The 22,577-nt window shown below is 38.5% G+C and overlaps 1 protein-coding gene across 15 annotated transcripts in view; it reads left to right on the plus strand.

The window, feature by feature from the left end:
• LOC134813541 (myosin-M heavy chain-like) overlaps positions 1-16,753 on the plus strand; it is a 42,643-nt gene extending 25,890 nt beyond the window's left edge. For 6 of the 15 annotated variants that reach the window (XM_063821373.1, XM_063821374.1, XM_063821362.1 and 3 more), the window contains exons 12-18: positions 5,846-6,003; positions 6,225-6,307; positions 6,882-6,957; positions 14,931-15,009; positions 15,159-15,230; positions 15,881-15,948; positions 16,214-16,752. In XM_063821373.1, the coding sequence (XP_063677443.1) occupies positions 5,846-6,003; positions 6,225-6,307; positions 6,882-6,957; positions 14,931-15,009; positions 15,159-15,230; positions 15,881-15,948; positions 16,214-16,297 (620 nt within the window). In that variant the 3' untranslated portion in view covers positions 16,298-16,752. Of the gene's footprint in view, positions 1-5,845; positions 6,004-6,224; positions 6,308-6,881; positions 6,958-14,930; positions 15,010-15,146; positions 15,231-15,880; positions 15,949-16,213 lie in introns of all 15 variants that reach the window. The other 9 variants (XM_063821368.1, XM_063821369.1, XM_063821371.1 and 6 more) reach the window with 3 other exon arrangements.
• The last annotated feature ends 5,824 nt before the right edge of the window (positions 16,754-22,577 follow it).

Here is a 22,577-nt window from a genome sequence, read left to right on the forward strand (position 1 = left end):
ACATTTGGGGTACAAAACCATCAATTAAGCCACTTACCACCGGCCGATAAAAAGAAAACTTTAATCATTTGGCTTCGTCAGAGTTTGCCGGCACTATACCGAAAAAACCTGTCCCATATCTCTTGATTAAACCGTTCGTAAATTACAAACAGACACACACACACGTCTTGTAAAACCCTGCACTTTTTGGGATTATTAATATAGATTGTGCGAAGTTGGCACTCTTACTCCCAATAAACTACTGGGATCTCTGTGTCAAGTTCACTTTGAGAGGGTGTCAAGAAGAATGTATTGTTACATTCGAAAACTATTAGTTTGATTTCAACAGCAATATGCATGTTTCACAGTTGTAACAATCATAGTAACACTAACAGTGGAAACAATGTTTCAAGTTAAACAGAAATGGTCGCAAAGCACAGCAAAAACAAAACGTTGATGCTAAGCCTCAAAAACAAAATGTTGCTGCTACACCTAATAAAAGGCGTGAACATATTTAAAAACTGTGGTTTCTGCTTAATAACCAATTGTTTCGCTTTTTTAGACAGTAAACGGGCACCAGTGCGATACTATTCTCTTTTCATTGGGTGACGAGAGATTTTAGTGGCGAACTGAGCTTCTCATTTCATTTCATTTTCACCTCTCTTTATCTTTATATCACCCGATTGCTTGAACCAATGGGCATCCGGTATTACAAAACCGACCAATCAGAAGAACGCTTTTAAAAGAGATGAGTAGTGCTACAGAGTGAGCAGTCATGAGTAATTACTAAATGAAAGATAGCATAGAAATAAAACCGGGTCGTAGTGCCTTACAGTTACGACCCCTATGTTGTAGTTGTAGTACGAGGCATTTTGAGATCATCTGTGATAACCTGATTAACCACAAGGTGTCCTAAGGAAAGCAAATAAAGCTTCCATTTTCGGGTAAATCAAAAATCACGATATATCGAGATTTTGATTTATACTTAAAACACATGTAAATTTAATTGGCGTAGTAAAATCTTCCGATAAATCGAGGAAATCGGGACAGGGTATATCGGAGTTTTACTGTTTATTATATAGAGGGCAAGTTTAGCAACTCAAACAACAAAAACTCCCTATACGTGTAGACTGACCTAGATCACAACGTGCGTGATACTGATTATAATACCTTGAATATAGTACCGTAATCACGTGACGGTACACCGACGGTACCATGACCACGTGACGGTACACCGACGGTACCATGACCACGTGACGGTACACCGACGGTACCATGACCACGTGACACACAATTGCGCCGCAGTAACAAGCAGGTCCTAGTGGAGAGTGACACTTGTAGTCGTTGTGGCAATGTGGATGTTTTGTAATCTTAGTTAGAGACCCCACACTTAGCTGAGTGTTGGGAATCCCTGATTCCACCCAGTTGGAATCTGAAAGTCTCGTCATGGACTAACTGAGCAATCAACGTTTTTTACTCTTTTCAAAGTCGAGTACTTGCCAAAATCTACAGGGGTCTCTCGGTGAGTTACTGTGCAATAAGTGCATGTGGTTCGGTATTTAGAAATTAAGAAATCCAAAAAGCAGTCTAGGGGATGAAGCAAATTATAAATTTGATAGGCCTGGTTGCTTGGTTGAGCAAATAGTGGGTACCAAAACAAACGAAGGAATGAGAAACTACTTGAGCGTGATTCGTTGTTACGTTGAGAGTTCACGTATGATAAGATCTCTTTAACACTATTAATAAAACAACAAGGTTTATCAAGTAACTGTCTCTTCAGTTACTGTCAAGCCTTACAAAAATGTCACGTCCATACCATCATTGGCAAATTCCTTGGATAATACTATTCTTGCTTGCATTGTGATTATTCATCTTGAAAAAGCGGAGTTTACCGACCCTGTTGACTCAACATGATAGACAAAAAACAATTTGCACCATATAAGTTATTGGACAGGAATAGGATTAGGCTGCTGTTTTTAGACAATGTTGCTAGAATGTCTCTCTGAAGAGACCATCTGTAAAAAACCAAAATATCACTATGTCTACTGCAATAACATTTAAGGACATCAAGGTTTAATTACTATTCAATAATATCACGCGATAAAAACATTCAGACAAAACTCAATATATTATTCTGAGATCAAATCACACAATATTCCAAGAGTCATTAAATATTTATTGCGTTAAAACATATCAACTAAAGACCACATATTAGCCAAATTCAATAATAGATAAACCAAAGTCTATTTATAAAATGTGACGAACAAAGCCAAACATCTCCGAACTCAGCACGTTCATTGCGTTTAACGGTGCGAAATAGCGCCTCCGGAATGTGGCCGTTGCATGAGAGGTATTCAATCAATTACCTCAGTTTTTATCACAAAAGACCACACATATTCACAACAACTTGTTGACAACTTTCGTCTCGGATCAACAACGTATATCATGAAACGTTAAATAGTTGCCTAATAATTAGGTCGCTGGTCCTGTATGATATATGTTGTACGTCTCCTGAGCTCGTTATAATAGAGTTAGGGGTGTTATAAAGCAACATGTTACTGTTAGTTACTGTTAGTAGTACTCTAATTTAAAGTAGAAAGGTAACTGATGATATTTATTGTAGTGTGCGTGCCCTCTCCCTCTCTCCCTCTCTTTCTCTTGACAATGTAATGTTAGGCGTATCTTCACATTCTACCCTCGTACCTACTCAGAATTTTGTCAGATCTCTACTTTACTTCTAGAATCCTTATTAATTATTATCTTCTTTGATTAATAATTGTCGTGACTCCTGGTTAAATAATTGTTAATTAAGGAGGATTGTAAGTAAAAATAATCGATTGTTGCGGGAAACAAAATCAAATTCCTCATCTGTCAACCAATTTTAAATAACTCTTTTGAGTCCACTTTATCTATACGATGGAGTGCTAACTATTTCCTCAAAATTAATGTTCCTCGTCACCAGAATTAATGCATTAACTCTCAGTTACTGATGAGTCTACGAGCTTAGCTAAGAGATGATAAGTTAGCTTTATTCATCACGTACCCATGACTTTAAGAAAGCATTGACTGTTTCCTTAACAGCCTAGAAAGATAATGATTATAGCTCTGAAGACTGCCCTACCAACAGTAGACGTGTCATTTGTCTGGACAAATTTTCAACTTATACCGTCTCAACTCTTCAAGTTGTAACTTATAGACTGTAAAACATTAATAGTAGTCTGGCTCAGTTAGCTTTAAACTAGCAAGAGAGAGAGAGAGAGAGAGAGAGAGAGAGAGAAAAAACATATTTTGTAACGCATTGGCTATTGTAATGAGTGGTACGGATTGGTTGGAAAAAGTGTTGTTTTTAAAAGATGTTGTTCACGAGACATAATTGTTTTATATAGCACAGGATATATTGATCACACGTGCGTTTCTGCAGCCAATCCAGACGCGTAGATCTGCCACGTGACTTAATAAGCAGCTTGCTTAAACCGTAATAGTAAAACGCATTCCGTTGGACACACTAACTGACCGCACGTGAGATCTCATACCCATATATGGAGATATGACTTTAAAATCACCACATTGTGCTCGTGCCGCTGATTCTCCAGCCTAAATCCTAACACCACTGTCCTTCTTCTGAACTTCTACTCTACAAGTATTTTAAAGTGTCCAATTCCACAATCCTACATCAAGCGTCAAATCGACAACAAAGTCAACAGACTGAATCAGGAAACTTGGTTAACTGACGGTCCCAGACACACCAAACTGACACTCGGCCACAAGCATGCCAAAATCATCAAAAACCTCAACACTACACTCAGCAAAAACAGACAAGATTACAGAACTGCAGTTCACCTCATCACGGGTCACTGCGGCTTAAACAAACACCTTCACACCATTTGCAAATCAAACACCAGTGCTTGTCCTATGTGCGGCGACGGAGAGGAAACTGTCTCACACTTCCTTGGACAGTGTCCAGCTATTGCCCAAATTAGAGGTCAATATTTCCAGGACTACTACCTCTCTGTCAATGACATATTCGACAACCAACACATCACCACAATTGTCAATTTCGCAAACCGCACCAAACGCTTAATTGTGCCGGAAGAGCTGGATCAGACCGGGGTGACTTAAAGTATTATCTCATATAATGCTGTCTCGTCTCGTTTTACTTTTCCAAACCCAGCTGGCATTTAAGCGTATCATTTTGACTCATATATCATCTTACACCATCCTCCACCAATCACTCTGATTTCACCGGCAACCTTCCCCAAGGTTGCCACACCCCAGAGGTAGGCAGAGCATCTCAATGCTATCCTCTCGTGGGCTATCTTGGCCCAGCCTCTCTTAAAAAAAAAAAAAAAAAAAAAGTAAAAGTGGATGAAAGAGAAGTTTGATTATTTTTGTAGACAAGCAGAGCTATGTAGTCACGACAAGCATGTACGGTGCCTATAATGTGATGTTTAAAGAGAGCGAGTATAAGTTAACGTGCGTGTTGAGACTCTCAGTGAGAAGCAATAACTAAGAGAGAGAGAGAGAGAGAGCGAGAGAGAGAGAGAGAGAGAGAGAGAGAGGGAGAGAGAGAGAGAGAGAGAGAGAGAGAGAGAGAGAGAGAGAGAGAGAGAGAGAGAGAGAGAGAGAGAGAGAGAGAGAGAGAGAGAGAGAGAGAGAGAGAGAGAGAGAGAGAGAGAGAGAGAGAGAGAGAGAGAGAGAGAGAGAGAGAGAGAGAGAGAGAGAGAGAGAGAGAGAGAGAGAGAGAGAGAGAGAGAGAGAGAGAGAGAGAGAGAGAGAGAGAGAGAGAGAGAGAGAGAGAGAGAGAGAGAGAGAGAGAGAGAGAGAGAGAGAGAGAGAGAGAGAGAGAGAGAGAGAGGGAGAGAGGGGGGGGGGGGGGTGGGGGCTGGTTTTAAGATTCTGTCAGGCAAGCTATTGTAGTGTTTACAAATGATTTGTGATTTTAATGTACAGGATAATATGTAGTTCTTGGATAACGTCCCGGATAAGCTGATGATAGCTAGGGTAACCACTATAGTTTGAAATTCTAATACTTCAAGTCTGGGATCTATTATCAAAAGCGATAGAATTCATGATATTGTACCTGATACCAGAATGTATGCGAGTCCTTTAACAATTTTATTAAAAAATCTGAAGTAAGACATCATTACCTCAGTTATTTGAATTCAATGAAAGTATGGAAATAAATATGGTCAAAACTAAGAACTATTTATGTTATTGATGGTTAGATATTATCACTCGGTTAGGAACTAAGGGCGTTTTTAAGTTTCAATAATGAACATTCATTCTATATTACTCTAACAATATATTCATATTATTATAATCAATTTTATGGATGCAATTGTCGCGATTAAATTTGCCCTAACGCTAAGATCAACATTAGATCCGAATTAAAAACACACTATACTGCAGCTTTTCTATGAAGCACTACCAGGTTCTGACCCATTCCTATTTGTAAACATGAAATAACTTGTTTACATTTTACAATCATTACTTCCACATTAACACCTTCGTTCATTGTCTACAATAATGTGACAATATGATAATTTATTTCTACTTTTATATAATCATTATAGTAGCCTGGTACTCCGTATAGTATTACTCAAGTTCTCTGTTCAATATCTCCCATTAGTTTTTATCTAGTAAGATAGATTATAAACCTGTCTAGTAGATCAATTCGCAGACATTTCTAAGATTGTAAGGTATTGTTAATCTGTCTCTAATATGTCTCTATAACCTTTCTCTAACGTGTCTCTACAATGTGTCCCTATCCTGTCCCTATCCTGTCTCTATAACATGTCTCTATAACATGTCTATAACCTGTCTCTATCTTGTCTCTACAACATGTCTCTAACCCTGTACTCCCCAGGAGAAGCAGTGTTCACAAGACAGTACTCCCACCCAACACGCTCCAACACCAGCTCTCCCAGTAACTACACGTCGCGTGACACGTCCTACGACGACTCTGACATGATCAACCTGCAGCGTACCCCTACTGACGCCGAGATAAACGCTCTGTGGAACAAGGTATGAAGTGAGCAGGACTACTACTCCCCCGCATATTATACTGGGGTGCTGTGTTACCTGGACTTTAATTCATCAAATCTTAATTCATTGTTCCTATTCACACGACACTGAACACGTTAAAAAACATTTGCTCTAAAATCTGATATTTGATATCAGAATCGGCAAAAAAATCAGAAACATAACAGTTAGTCTGCGAAACTGATTACTGAAAATAACGTCAGGTACGAACAACCCTACACAGAAACCAGGCCTGGGATACACCCCAGAGCAAAGCTGCTTTACCACAGCGGGCAACAACTAACAGGTTAACAAATTGTGATTTTTAGTACTTCCGAGAGTAAAGAATCGCAAAAGCAGAGCTGTTATAATATTATAATATATAAGTTAATGTAAACTAGGGAAAAGTATTTGGCTCAGACCGAATATTTATCAATATCAGGGGTGGAAAAAATTTAAACACCCATATAAAGGCACTTTCATTAAGCTGTTTAAATGACAGGCGCGCTGTCTTTTCTTATTTAAGAATCAAATTCTTTCAACACGTCTAATTGCTAATGATGACTAATGACGCGGAGTTTAAGTTAATACTGTTTATAGTTGCTCTAACAGGAACATTTCTCAACTTTATCCCTGATTTTAAAGTTATGCGCGGCTCTGCATGACACCATCTTCCTGTGAAGACTAATGCGAGAGTGAAAATATAATCCAGCTTGAGTGAAATAAATTGCTGTAAAATACCAGGGGAAATGAGGTGCCATAAAGTAAGCTTGTAGTGTAATAAACCTGTCATTGCAGTAATGAATAACGCGATAAGATTGGCGCGATACACAGGCACGTGACATGTTTAACAAATATTTAACCCTATTAAACGACTTCAGGCGAGACGCATCACCCAAGATGCAGGATTCTCTGAGGATATATTCCAACGTTGTGATGGACAATGACCGTTACAAGGTATTTATTAGAGATTTCACCTTCGTTATTGATTTGGTATTATTGAAGAATTGAGTGTTCATTAATGGGTGATATTGGGAATATTGATGGCAATATCGAACAATATTGGTAGCATGTTGAATAATGTTTTGGGAAACTGGAGACGGAAATTGTATGCCTTTACGCAGATATTAGTAACACAATTCCTGGAACCGACCTTATTACAAATATTTTCAAACCGGACTTAACCGGATGTAGACTGTTCCAAACCTATACATACTAGATCCGGCAAGTTTCCATAAAGAAAATTTTACTATGAGCGCTCATTGTCGCCTACTGAGCGCTTATTTAGCGATTATAATCGGTTTAGGCTGTTTATAATCGCTTTTATAGCGATTATAATTGATTCAAATAAAAGCGCTCATAACCGATTATAATTGCTGTAAATATTTTTAAAAGCGATTACCTTATTTTTTTAGCGCTTATAATCGCTTTTTGGTCGTTTCTAATCGATTAAATCGCTTCGAAAGCGATTTTTCCAAGAATAAAGCGATTATAAGCGCTGGAAAAGCGGCCACTCAGAAAAGGGCTTATAAGCGCCGTTTATAAGCGATAAATAAGCGATTATACGTTGACTGCAATTTAGCCTTTTTGAAAGCGCCTACAGAGCGACTACAGAGCGCTTTTTAAAAAACCACTTATAAGCGATTTTTTATCGCCAATTGTCGCTCCTTGTCGCTTATTGTCGCTTTTTATTTTACCGCTTTTTACCGCTTTTTCTATCTTTTCCACCGCTTTTTACCGTTTTTCCTATCAACATGGTTCTGAACGTGGTTGTACAAAAAAGCGCTTATAAGCGCTTCTTTTTAATACCGGCTGGAACGGAATTGAAAAGCGCTTATTAGCGATTATAATCGCTTTTTTATTCACCGTTCTTTATACCGCTTACCCCATCAACATGATTCGGACCTTTACTGATAGTTGAAATTCGACATATGACGTCATCTAGTGTCATCTAGCGTGAAATATCGCCAGATGATGATAGATGACGCTAGATGACGCTAGATGTGTGTGTGTGTGTGTGTGTGTGTGTGTGTGTGTGTGTGTGTGTGTGTGTGTGTGTGTGTGTGTGTGTGTGTGTGTGTGTGTGTGTGTGTGTGTGTGTGTGTGTGTGTGTGTGTGTGTGTGTGTGTGTGTGTGTGTGTGTGTGTGTGTGTGTGTGTGTGTGTGTGTGTGTGTGTGTGTGTGTGTGTGTGTGTGTGTGTGTGTGTGTGTGTGTGTGTGTGTGTGTGTGTGTGTGTGTGTGTGTGTGTGTGTGTGTGTGTGTGTGTGTGTGTGTGTGTGTGTGTGTGTGTGTGTGTGTGTGTGTGTGTGTGTGTGTGTGTGTGTGTGTGTGTGTGTGTGTGTGTGTGTGTGTGTGTGTGTGTGTGTGTGTGTGTGTGTGTGTGTGTGTGTGTGTGTGTGTGTGTGTGTGTGTGTGTGTGTGTGTGTGTGTGTGTGTGTGGGTGTGTGTGTGTGTGTGTGTGTGTGTGTGTGTGTGTGTGTGTGTGTGTGTGTGTGTGTGTGTGTGTGTGTGTGTGTGTGTGTGTGTGTGTGTGTGTGTGTGTGTGTGTGTGTGTGTGTGTGTGTGTGTGTGTGTGTGTGTGTGTGTGTGTGTGTGTGTGTGTGTGTGTGTGTGTGTGTGTGTGTGTGTGTGTGTGTGTGTGCTTTTATTAATACCGGTTGGAACGGAATTAAAAAGCGCTGATAGTTGAAATTCGACATATGACGTCATCTAGAGTCACCTAGCGTCATATAGCGTGAAATATCGCTAGATGATGATAGATGACGCTAGATGACGCTAGATGACGCCAATTAGCGACATTGTCGCTAATTGCACGGCACCTTTCGAATGTCGCTATCTGACGCTTTCTGGCGCTATCTAGCGGTACATGACGCTATATGACGCTATATGACGCTAGATGACGCTAAATGACGCTGGATGACGCTGGATGACGCTAGGCACGCAGCACTGGCGCCAGGCGACAGATAGCGCTATTTTCATAAAATGTCCGCATTTTTTTTGCGACATCTATCGGTGTCTAGCGCTATCTAACGCTATATGTCGCAACGACATCGACGCAGCGCTATCTAGCGCTATCTAGCGGAGAATGTCGGTTTGTGACAGTTTACGCTAGATAGCGCTTTCTAGCGCTAGATATCGCGGCGACAGCTAGCGCTAGATAGCGCTATCTAGCGTAAACTGTCATGTGTCACAAACTGACATTCTCCGCTACACGCTAGATAGCGCTATCTAGCGGAGAATGTCGGTTTGTGACAGTTTACGCTAGATAGCGCTATCTAGCGCTTGATATCGTTGCGACAGCTTGCGCTAGATATCGCGGCGCATAATGAAGGATGTCGTTTTGCGACAGTCCATGCAGTACGCGTAGACACATGGCTATCATGTCATATGTGAATCCAAACCCTCACCCTAAAGCTATCAAAGTTATCTAACCTGAGCCTTAATTTACAATGTCAATTCATCGCAGCTCGGCGAGGCATAGAAGTGCATCTCGCAGATCTAGCGAGAAGCGCCATTGGATGCGCGGCGCGGCACAGTAACGCTTATAGCTTCAAGAAATAGCGAGCAGTAAACTGTAGACTCGTGGCTATGAGAAAATGAAAAGTATAATATAAATACGACTACATCGTGTTTCCATTTTTGGCAAGCAGAATAACTTGCAATTTAGTAACGTATAATATGCGCTCCTACTAAATCGCTCGCCCAAATTTGAAGAAAATTCTTGTGAAAAGGCCCTTTGGCTTTAGGCATGAAAGTTATCTTGATCGGTGTATTTTTGGACGCTGATTCCGAATCACCCCCCATGACGTAGGGTTAAAATGCTTCCCTGGAGAGTTATGGGCAAAAATCCGTTTTGGTCACGTGACAGGCTAGTAAAACGTGAATTCGATTATTTAGGGCTCGGGTTAGGGTTAGGGTTAGTAGTATAGGTTTGTGGTTAAGAATATCGATAGCTTCGGGATTATGGTTAGGGTTAGGGTTGGGATTAGGGTTTATGTAAAACCGTTTTGTACGGCTGCAAAACCAAAAAAACCAAAGTCACGTGAAATTTTTGGGCAAGCGATTTAGTAAAAGCCTATAATATGTGCTAATTTTTTTATGAACAAGTAAATGATTTGATCATTGTTAATGGACTAGGTCATAGGTAGCCCGACGCGCGCTACTTCGTACTTCTTGGCTTGGACTAATATTTTGAGAAAAAACGGCGCGTGATAAAAAATTAACGATTTGATCGTTTAGCGAATATTGACGATGTCATACCTTTCGTCTTTCCAGTTGGAGGTGCACGATAAAAATAAAGTTGCTCGGATTTTCAATTTTAAAAATTGTTGTTCACATTTTTTTGGAGAGTGTGAGCCTTTTTACAATATAAATTTTGTTGCAACAATCGTTGCTCGATTCGATGCGAAGCAAGATTACCTGAGGACCCCAGGCTATTATGTTAAATATCTTTATTCCGCCGAATAAAGATTTGGCGGAATGACAGGCTGAGCGCGGCCCAGTAAGAAGCAAGATGCTAATGACATTCTCAGTAATGAACAATTTGGTTTTCGAAAAGGCCACTCAACCTCACATGCACTCCACAAATCAGTTCATTCAATCACAACATCAACATCCAGTGGTAATCATGTTCTAGGAATCTTTATTGACCTAAGCAAAGCTTTTGATACTCTTGACCATGGCATTCTCCTGAGGAAACTGGAAAATTATGGGGTTAGAGGTCTAGCTCTAGGACTTCTAAAAAGCTATTTATCCGATAGATCACAGTATGTTTCATTTCTCAACACTACATCAGAGACTATGAATGTAAAATATGGAGTTCCCCAAGGTTCCATACTAGGCCCTCTACTTTTCTTATTATATATGAACGACATAATAAACTGTTACAAAGGCGATGAATGCAAATTTGTGCTCTATGCTGATGACACAAATATATTTATCACTGGACCGTCCAAAGAAGCAACATACTTGAAGGCCAATAAAGTTCTTGATTTCGTATGCAAATTCATGAGAAGTAATCTCTTACATATAAATATGTCTAAATGCTGCTACATACATTTTCTACCTGCATACGAATCTGATGAAACCTGCGCCAGGGTTAGGCCGTATGCCAATGAACATGACAAATCACAAGGAATATTTATAAATGGACACAAAATTGTCAAGGTTAGCAACACCAAATTTCTTGGTGTAGTAATTGATGAACAACTTAGCTGGGGCCCACATATAGAATATCTAAGAAAAAAAATTAGATCCACTACAGGAGCACTTATCAGGATTAAACATTCAGTTCCAGGGGAACACTACCAAAAAATATACTCTGCATTATTGGAATCACATCTTGCTTACGGAATAAGTGTTTGGGGCTCAGCTCTCAAAGACCAACCAAACGATAAGCTGTTCATAACTCAGAAACGTTGTATAAGAATCCTTTTTGGAGACCTAAATGCATACCTCGACAAACATGCCACTTGTGCACGAGCCAGACCTTATACAAAACAGAGGTTAGGAGCTGCTTTTTTCGAAAAAGAGCACACCAAGCCCATTTTTAATCGACTAAAATTGCTTACTGTTCAAAACTTGTACAAATACCACTGTATATCTGAGATATTTCGAATTATGAAATTTCGCACTCCATACTCGTTGTATTGTACTATAGACTCATCAAAACGTGATACAAGCAATGTCATAATCCTCCCAAGAAAAACCGACACTTTTCTTTATATAGCCTCCAAATTGTGGAATAGCATACATAAACGGATTCTAAATGAGAATGGGGAAATCCTCACTACTTCTGTATCTTTGGTTAAATTACGCTGTAAAAGTATCATCCTGGGATCTCAATCCATCAACAATAATAACACCTGGACTTACCACAACCTTCACATCGCCCCTCACTCAATCACAGACCAAACCATCTCATCACTCACTCACCAAATTGCCGACCCAATATCTATTGAAGTGGCGAAAATTTTCTAGACAAATGATATTTCGATATTATTGCTGCAGCAGATACAAATACCAACATTATTATATTCCCAAACGTTTGAACCTTTAAATTAACTAGGAAAGTCAATCCTCAACTTGACTTTTACTGTTTTAAACAGATATGATGATATTAACTTAATTTATTATTATTTTTTTTTTTTTTACATACTCCTTCTTAGTGTGGTGACTTGGGGTCCATAAATATAACAATACAAGCTGATAAACCAAAAAGAACAACTGGGGTAGGTAGGTAGCCCTGGTGGGTGCGTAAACTTTACGGTCTGCTCTCTCCAAGATCAGCCTGCTTCTCCATTTTACCGTGAAGCCTAATTTCTAGTTTTTATAAAATATACAATGCAAGTGCAGGTTTACTAATCTTAATCTACTTAACAACTCAATAGCCCAAGTCACCATACCCGTAGTATATTCCATGGTAATAGAAGAGCTTTAAAGTTTTTCAAATTGTTGCTATAATTGATTTAAATAAAAATTTGTTGTTTTCTTAAATTTGTTGTTTTCTTAAGAATGACAATTCGCGCGGCGCGTCGAAGCGGCGAAGTCCTCCAATTCCATACATAGCATTAAGCTATTCTGCTATTAGTATTATGTCACAATCACACTAGTGAGCGTAATAATTTGGAAAACCCCGGCCGGCGGCATCAGGCCCCTTATATAATTATAATATGTAAACGACCCCTTGATTATAAGTTATATTTAATATTTTGTTCCACTCAGCCGAATATTTAATAAATCGAGTGTAATAGTTGGGTGACTTCGACGCGCAAGCTTATAGTTATATCATTCTCACTTAAATTATAATTAATTTTCATACACAGTAAAAATTAATTTTCATACAAGATAAAAATAACAAAAAATATTGGGTGGAAAAAAACAGGCTGCGCTTACGGTCCCAGTATGAGTAACACACACACACACACACACACACACACACACACAAACACACACACACACACACACACACACACACACACACACACACACACACACACACACACACACACACACACACACACACACACACACACACACACACACACACACACACACACACACACACACACACACACACACACACACACACACACACACACACACACACACACACACACACACACACACACACACACACACACACACACACACACACACACACACACACACACACACACACACACACACACACACACACACACACACACACACACACACACACACACACACACACACACATCTAGCGTCATCTAGCGTCATCTAGCGTCATCTATCATCATCTGGCGATATTTCACGCTAGATGACACTAGATGACGTCATATGTCGAATTTCAACTATCAGTAAAGGTCCGAATCATGTTGATGGGGTAAGCGGTATAAAGAACGGTGAATAAAAAAGCGATTATAATCGCTAATAAGCGCTTTTCAATTCCGTTCCAGCCGGTATTAAAAAGAAGCGCTTATAAGCGCTTTTTTGTACAACCACGTTTAGAACCATGTTGATAGGAAAAACGGTAAAAAGCGGTGGAAAAGATAGAAAAAGCGGTAAAAAGCGGTAAAATAAAAAGCGACAATAAGCGACAAGGAGCGACAATTGGCGATAAAAAATCGCTTATAAGTGGTTTTTTAAAAAGCGCTCTGTAGTCGCTCTGTAGGCGCTTTCAAAAAGGCTAAATTGCAGTCAACGTATAATCGCTTATTTATCGCTTATAAACGGCGCTTATAAGCGCTTTTCTGAGTGGCCGCTTTTCCAGCGCTTATAATCGCTTTATTCTTGGAAATATCGCTTTCGAAGCGATTTAATCGATTAGAAACGACCAAAAAGCGATTATAAGCGCTAAAAAATAAGGTAATCGCTTTTAAAAATATTTACAGCAATTATAATCGGTTATGAGCGCTTTTATTTGAATCAATTATAATCGCTATAAAAGCGATTATAAACAGCCTAAACCGATTATAATCGCTAAATAAGCGCTCAGTAGGCGACAATGAGCGCTCATAGTACAATTTTCTTTATGGAAACTTGCCCTAGATCCGTGGCACTGGTTCTCCTTTACGACTTTTGATACTTGACCAAAAGTCAAGTATTTGCCTTCTGGGGGAAATATTAGAATTTTTGAAGTGATATTATAAATGCCCAGAATATTATGAATATCTAACATAAAATGGTGGGAACTTATTATAAATACGCAGCATATTATGAATATCTAACATAAAATGGTGGGAACTTATTATAAATACGCAGCATATTATGAATATCTAACATAAAATGGTGGGAACTTGTTATGACAGTTTAGGATCGGGTCGAGGTTAGGTTGTAGCGACTGCTACAGTTAGAGAAATATGAGAGATCAGACATTAACATGAGAACGAAAATGGGCATTGAAACCCAACTTTCCTCTTAACGAAGATGCGATGAAATTTGGAACTTAACGTTTCACAACTATACGGCAGTAGAGTTGTTTTACCCTAATTGTAGATGTCAAATATAATTAGAGTAGCATTATTGTATCGTAATTTTACATATTAAGTATAACAAGAGTATAATAATTTTGTTTTCTCCCTGGCGAAGTAGTCGATTTAAGTCAATAAGTCTGATATAATTATACTGACATAATTAATTATACCGTATAAAATGGGGGATTAATCCTGGCCGAACTGAGAAATACTGATCAGTAGTCACCAGATTTAGAACAGGCAATAAAACTCTAGTACCGACTGAAAATACAATCATTAATCGATTGTGAAAACTTGTTCAACTTACTGGCTGTCTATATTTCAACTAGCTTGTTTTCATCATGATAATGTGACAGGTTAAAAACAGGAGATGTCAGGAATATTGGCTCATGATCAAATCTGTCCGGATCAACTTTATCAGGGTATTGTCATTAATACTACATGCAACTTGTCACTAATTATTAATATTTTAGTACAAGAGACCAGTCAAGACACCAGGACAGTCAAATACGGGACCTGCAGTTGCAAAGATGACCGATGTCACTGAAAATGGTAATATTTCAACCCAACTAAATATGTACATTCATTTCAGTTCAGTACATGTTTTGTCCAGGAATTATTCTGCACAAATTTAATTGATTATTTTGTAACATTTTTCAACATGGCTAGGTCCTAATTTAAGTCCTAAGTTCTAATCGCAGGTCATACAATGTTGTCAATGGAAGAACAACGGATTCTTCAGTCACTGGAGCGACTCGATGCCAAACTTAAAGGTAAATTTGAACTCTAGTAATCGGTAATAGGCTGTCAAAGTTCAGTGTTTTCTTGTCAATCATGTTCTTATCACTTTATCAACTTTTTGGGCCTTAGAGGCTTAAGAGATGGATAGAGATGGATATTGAGAGTTTAAAATTAACAGATCCAAAATCTAAATCGCCTTACTCAAATTTAGACTTTTTTCTCCTGCAGCTTTCACAACATTTCCGATCTGGTGTTTTGACCAATAGGCAATATCCAATCATGTCGAGATGCTTAGATCCGATTCTTGGTTTGGGGCAATGTTTGCCAACTGCTGATTTTAATCACATAACATATAAATTCGATTGGAATTCTATTCGAGAACACGATGACAACAAAACCATGGGAACAGAAACTTACACCAGATTTTTGCCAAATTTGTTACTGTTGTGATGACGCGCGGCAACATTTTAATGATTCAAAGCCTTTTTCCAGTAGTGTGTGTGGTGTAAAACAAGTGAATTGCGCGCGCGTTTCTTAATATTTATAAATTCAAAATTTTGTCTGGCTGGCAACAATACCATTAATTATTTAAACTATTAATTATTTAAACGACAGCTTATCCTCCTGTTTAATCCTAAAATGTGATTACTATCTGCTGAATGCTGAGCTGAAATTCTTTTAGATAACGGTGCGTACGAAGCAACTGAGCCCAAAACACAGATCGTCACCTTTTCATCGCCAACATTAGAAGTTAGTTTGGAAATATTTTATCTGCTTTACTTACTGCTTTCTTTTGTAAATTGCACATCTTAAAGCTGAATCTTTGATTCATATCTATTTCATGTTACATCAGATGCTACAATTCGCTATCTATACAATAGTCATAACAATTCTACTTGTTACTTGCTCGCTGCATTATACAACTTAATATATATATAACCGCACTGCCATTATGACGTATGTTATACTTGTACTTGCATATCAATCATCAGCATGACCGAAACTTTTTTCGTAGGTCTCAAGACCGCAGACGAGAAGTGAAACATACAAAAGACTCCTAAATAGGAAAACCAACGGGATTTCCTCCAAATACAGATGATTTGAACGATTAAGGAGGATACGAGTCACCGCACAACTCGAAAGTTTATTTAATCTTTACAGCTCGATCCTTTAGTCAAATATTTATCTAAAACAGTCTCCGACTTCCTCGCGAGTAAGAAGTAAAGGATTGAAGACATTCTTGGATCAGCAAAAGTTGTTATCCAGATCATCATCAAACTCGATTTTATTGTGGATTCGAAAGAGCGGTAAAAATGACTGCTAGAAAAAAAAGTTTACTAGTTTTTTTGCTAATATCTTGAGAAAGCTAAAGAAATAGATTACGACCAGTTCGAATCCATTTTGATTGTTTTAACTGTTTTTGTTAGTGCTGTGTTATATTATTCTGTAGGCTCTAGAGATATAGGTAGATTTAGTAGATGTATTTATAAGATTAAGAAACATTCCGAGTGTAACTAGTGTAAATATTAAATGGTATGTTTTTGTATCAACCTCATACACTTGTTTTACTTTCAACAGGCAACAATCGAAACATAATTCACAGTATGACTTACATTTATCGTATATAAAATTAAAAATGTCAATAAAATCTTCCCTAAAATCCATTTATTTGCGTTTCGTTCAACAATCGAAGACATGCATATCAGGGGGGCGGCAAATTGTCGTTTGAATGTGGGACGATTTTGGAAAACTTAACTAAAGTACTTACTCACTAAAAAGACACTTTTTTAATAGATTTTACCAACGTATTCTCTAAAATCAGTATATTAAAAAAATTGAAGGGGGAGGCAGCAAAATTTAGCGGCCCACGCCCGTCGCCCCACAGTTAGGTTTCGCTACTGCATGAATGCCGATGGTGCTGAAATGGTGTCTGGTTTTAAGATAAAGAGACTGCTATTTTGAAAGCCGCAGCTCCTAATTTAAACTCAGAAGAAGTTTCATCAACGGTTCTTAAACTAAAGAGAGGTACCACCTGGTAGTGGTACAAAACGTCTGCGATATCTGATTATAATTCCTAAATTCCTGTCAGAGAAACTCGGCAAAACATCACAACGGTGGAGGTGTGACCTATTAAATATAGAACCTATAGAAGCTCAAACTCTTTACAAGTTTGACGTCAGAAAAAGGCCGTCCGAATAGGTATTTATTTTGTCAAACTAGCCAAGATCATTTTTATAACGTGTTTTTTAAGTGATTCTCAATGTCTTGGCAATTAAAGACTTTGGTTGAAAGGTCTTAACCATTTTTTTTTGAAAAGTTTAAACTTGAAATTCCAGAAATAATTAATACCTCTGTTTTACTATATAGTGCGAACATGCTACCAAGATTGGTCCATTTAATTGTCCAATTTTTAAATATCTGTCAAATAACAGTGCTTCATGGCTGCTTCATGGGTGGTGTATAAAGTCATATGAATACTGAATAGCCGGAACGGAGAGACTTGGCAGATAACTTGCAAGATGTCAAATACAAAGTTGTCTGAGTGCATTGTGCAATGACTGAGTGTTGTTCTTTGGTAAGTCATTTTTGGATTACTCTAAATTGGGAAGGATTGTGGGTGTCGTTTCTACAGAATTATTTCCTTTTTCATTCTATATATTATATAGAGAATGAAACAGTCATACATACACATAATCATATACACACAATATTGGTTCAATGTTGGCGACATCGATGTCACCACAACACTCAACAGGAAAAGGAAACACGTCTTTAAGAATGAATTTAATCGATTACAAAACAACAAATTTAACAAGTCATAAATAACAAATAAAAACTACCCACGGCTACGTTAGAAACGATGTAATCGTAACAGAAATCCAGAACATCTCATCAGAGAAGCTAATTTTTCAATATGGGGTCGTTCACATATTACGTCATCATTTTTTGGACAATTTTTGCCCCCCTTTCCCGTAATCAGTTTCACACATAGCTATTGTGTCAAAACTACACTAGTGTAATCATCTAGAAACATACTCACGTAATATTTGAACGACCCCTATCAATAAAAACCAACTGGTTCAATTTCACCTTTAGAATGGATACAAAATAAAAGAAAGCTAAGTCGATTAATTCCTCGATATAAACTGATAAACTGGTGAGACGATCCCGAAATAAATTGCACCACGACAGATATAATCTATAATACAACAATATAAATATCGTTTAATCGTTCGTGCCGAACGGTCAAAACCATCACTTCAACGTGTTAAAGGCTAGGCACCGCCCAACCCCACTGTTATTAGACCAAATAGAGCACCCACTATAGTTACCTCCTGGATAGATATGCATTATTTCGAGCACCAAAATTAATATCATTAGTTCGTGAATTGTACGATAAAATCGAGCGGATATCTAGTAGTGTTGGATTGCATAATGCATAAGAATGTGAATAAATGCAAGGCTTGAAATAGTGGCCTGGCTATTCAAAACATGATCAATCATGAACCAGAAACGTTAGGTAAAATGTAAATCTAAGCCTAAACTGGACGATTGGTCTGTTCTTGAAGCGTCCTCAATTTTTCTCAGTCTGCCTAACGTCCGACATCTTCCTCATAAGAAGACGGTTAATGACTGATTTAGTTATCCAATCTTCCCATAGTCTGTATACTCAGAATCTTGTCTGATGCCTTCGCTCGGTATTACCTGCCGTTATCAACCAAATATAGCTGATCAGATTCGTTTGCCACATCAGTCCAGTTTCCCGGTAACAAGTCCATTGTGTATTTGTATTGATCTTTCCAATCTGCAAATATAGGTATTTTCAAATAAAATCTGTGAGTGTGGAAACCGAAAGAAAGCCGAGAACTAAACTTTGTCCTGTTAAAAACGTATCCAGAATGGAGCCTCTTTATTTGAAACTTATAAACGTATAAACTTAAGCTGGTTATGTAAATGATGGAGTGACTGACCACAGGGGGTGCCACACCGCCAGTCCCTCATCTTTACACCTCCGTTCACACAAGTACTGGCTATCTCGGACAGTACTGCACAGAAGGGCAGGTACAGGTCCCGTCTCCAGTCCACAAGACACACTTCTGACACACACTGCTCATACATAGAGTCTCCAGGTAACACCTAGAAACAAGCTACATTTACAAAATGATTTGCATCGATTGACTTGCCCCAAGCATGTCCAAGTAGAGTTGTCTAGTTAACAATAAATAGCATCTTTCTAACCTTGTGGCAAGAAGAGAAAGGTCCGGAAAGAAGTATACTGCACAAATCTTTAGCTTTAGAGTGGAGTTCCTGGTTGTTATGACATGGGGAGCGTGGGACTGAGACCACACCACACTTCTCTAATCCAGTCTGAGGGTGGGGAAATGGTTTCAAGTGTTGTATAATATTATGTTCATCAGTTGTGCATGGTTCATGATTAATATTGAGAGAGATTCATAACTGGCACACACAGTTCAACACCAAATTAGCTATCAAGCTATCTCATTTGTAGATTAAGGGTATCAAATTAGACGACTTGGAAAATCATTTGTATGATCTTACAAGAACTGAACAACCGAACAACAAGCCTACCTCATACGTCTGGACGAACGTCTCCACAGAGGGAGCTATCTTGGCAGCGAGCCAGATAAATAGATCATCATGTGGGTTGGAGTTGGGAGTCCCACACAGTCCGCACATCCTGTTAACTCCACCTCTCGGCTTCAGAATCTCAACTTGTAACAGTCCGTCATACCTGTAGAGAGTGAACGTACAGATAGTGGTAACTCTGCTTTAAAGACAATACTTTTAAGACGTTTGTTTGTGGCAAATATATTTACTGCTTCTCCAAGTCTCTCTTTGATAATAGATTGAATTGCTCTACTTAACGTTTAACATTACTTTATAGCTTACAGTTACCAAACATCTACCTTGGTCCTTGATATAATTATACCTGAGTACGATGTCGAGGAGTCTGTGTTGTAGGTAGAGGTGAGTCTCAGTTCTGTACACAGTAGTGGAACCGAGTATTTTCTTTCTGTTAGGTGAAATGTAGTAAACCTGAAGTGAACAGTCAGTTAGGAAATTGTAAAGGGTAAAGTGGTAAAGTAATTATGTAATTATGTGTTTTCTCAAAAAATCACACAAAATACAGCTAGAATGGGAATGATAATTCCCTCCTCTCGTTGTGCAATACCAGCTAGTTTATGGCGTTCAGTATCTTACTAAGATCCAACTTATTGAACTAATCGGACTAATTGGATGTTACCTGATCATCGAAGACAATACCCCAGCCCCTCTTAACGGTGATAGAATCAATACCCTTAAAAATAGTTGCTGATAAGATGCAAGAAGCAGAGCTAGTTTCACTGCATCTTCCCATCTCTCCGTAAATGAAGAAATCGTAATCCTGCGAGTGAAAGAGTAAAAATATCGCCACAATCTTATCAAGCGTCAAATTGGTATTCTGAGTAAGCAGAAAAAAGGAAATTGGAAGTGTAAAAATGAACTTTATTTAAAATAATATCTGACCCTGCAATCAGTAGCAAATATGTAGCTGCAACTAGACTGGAACTGGTAAGTCAAACCATCAAACGTTCTGACGAATTGTCCTCCGGATACCGAACACCTTTCGTACATTTCCAGAAAATTCAACATTGCTGAAGTTAAATTCAACAATTACACCCGGAAACGACCACTTTTAAGTCCCGAACTGGTCAGTACACATATACGTTAGAGGTCTTTTGTTAGATTAGCAACTACTAACCCAGACCTTATCATGAAACCAAAAAATTGATAACCATCTTTTGACAGAAATGTTTCACTTATATCAGCATAGCACGGCCAAAATAATAAAAATTCAGAAAGCTACCTTACAAGACATTTTTATAACGTACGAAATGCGACGGTTTTCCCGAAATTTCGCCATATTTTCGGACCGCCAAAATTTCGGTCGTCGTAATAGAATCCGTCGCATTATTTTTAGCTTATTCCAATAATTGTGGCTTCATCGATTCATTTTGTTCTTGAAAAGTTAGTGATATGATGGTGGGACAAATAAACACAATATTCCATGATGAATTTAATGTCAAGTTATACGTTTTAAATTTACAATAAATTACATTTATGTGCTAACATAAACGTCTTATAGACTAAGTCAAGATAAACAATTTAATACCAAACTCAATAAGTGAAACTGAAAGATTCGAGCCGGACCCCTTAGAGGAAGATGAAGAAATCGATTTATAAGTTTCATTTTGTTTCAACATGATTTTACCGATTTTTAGAAAATTTTGAATTTCCTTTGTGTCAGAAAACAAAATGATGAAAAATACCCTTATTTTCTGTGACGTCCGAAATGTGACGGTTTTTGTTCAATTTCGCCATATTTTCGGACCGCCAAAATTTCGGTCGTCGCACATTGGTCCGCCACAAAAATGTCTTGTAAGGTACTTACCACTGTCTCTACGCGACAATGGAGTTCCTACTACAGGTCCTGTATAAACACCACCTTTGGTGGCCCTCTTACAGGACTTTGTCATTTTAGCAGGATACTCGCTCTTATCTGATGTCCTACTTGCAATATCTTCTTTTTCTGAGGATAGTGTAGAGCTATTGCAAATAAAGTTTCCACCAAATCGAGAATAATCAATATAATATTAACACATACTGCAGAAATCTGTTGCAACACTCACCTGTCTTAATACAAGCCCCATATCCAGGCTCTACACCAGACTCTTTACATCGCATCAAACCACTCCCCTCAAGATTGTAACCCTCGTTACACTGTACCCTCTGCGTTACACCCACACTTATATTGTAACTCCCTCCGTGGGGGACTGTAACGCCACATTCCCACATCTCACATTCTCCTGGAGACGGCAAGAAAGTTAGCACTAGAGGTGTCAATATTGTATTCGCGACAAAAATGATAGAATTTGGAAATAGTCAGTAGTTCTTGCCTTGCATCTTGGTCGACCTATCACGAACAACTCGTGGACTTGTCCACTTCTAGTTATTTACCCATGAACGCGCTGCCACATATTTAAAGATCTACGTGTGAACTACCTACCAGGCATTCTATCAAAAAGGTTGTTGCCGAGACAGGTGATATGATGATTGCCACGGAGCTGGTAACCAGGGTGACAGTGTATCTGGAGTGTGGTGTTTTGTGGGATGTGCCCCCAAACTGAGGGGTAACCGCCCCTTATCTTCGGAGAAACACACACAGCACTCGTGTTATCTGCCAAATAGTTGTGTTGGAGCTTTGGGAAGGTTTGGGTGGTTATTGTGCAAATGAATTATTGTCGTATGTTAGACTGAGAGGAGTACTATAATTTCGATGAACCCAACCTCAAAAAGTCCGTGTCATTATGTGACAA

This window comes from Bolinopsis microptera, chromosome 3 (assembly GCF_026151205.1).
Source record: "Bolinopsis microptera isolate Bmic1 chromosome 3, MBARI_Bmic_1.0, whole genome shotgun sequence".
NCBI lineage: Eukaryota > Metazoa > Ctenophora > Tentaculata > Lobata > Bolinopsidae > Bolinopsis > Bolinopsis microptera.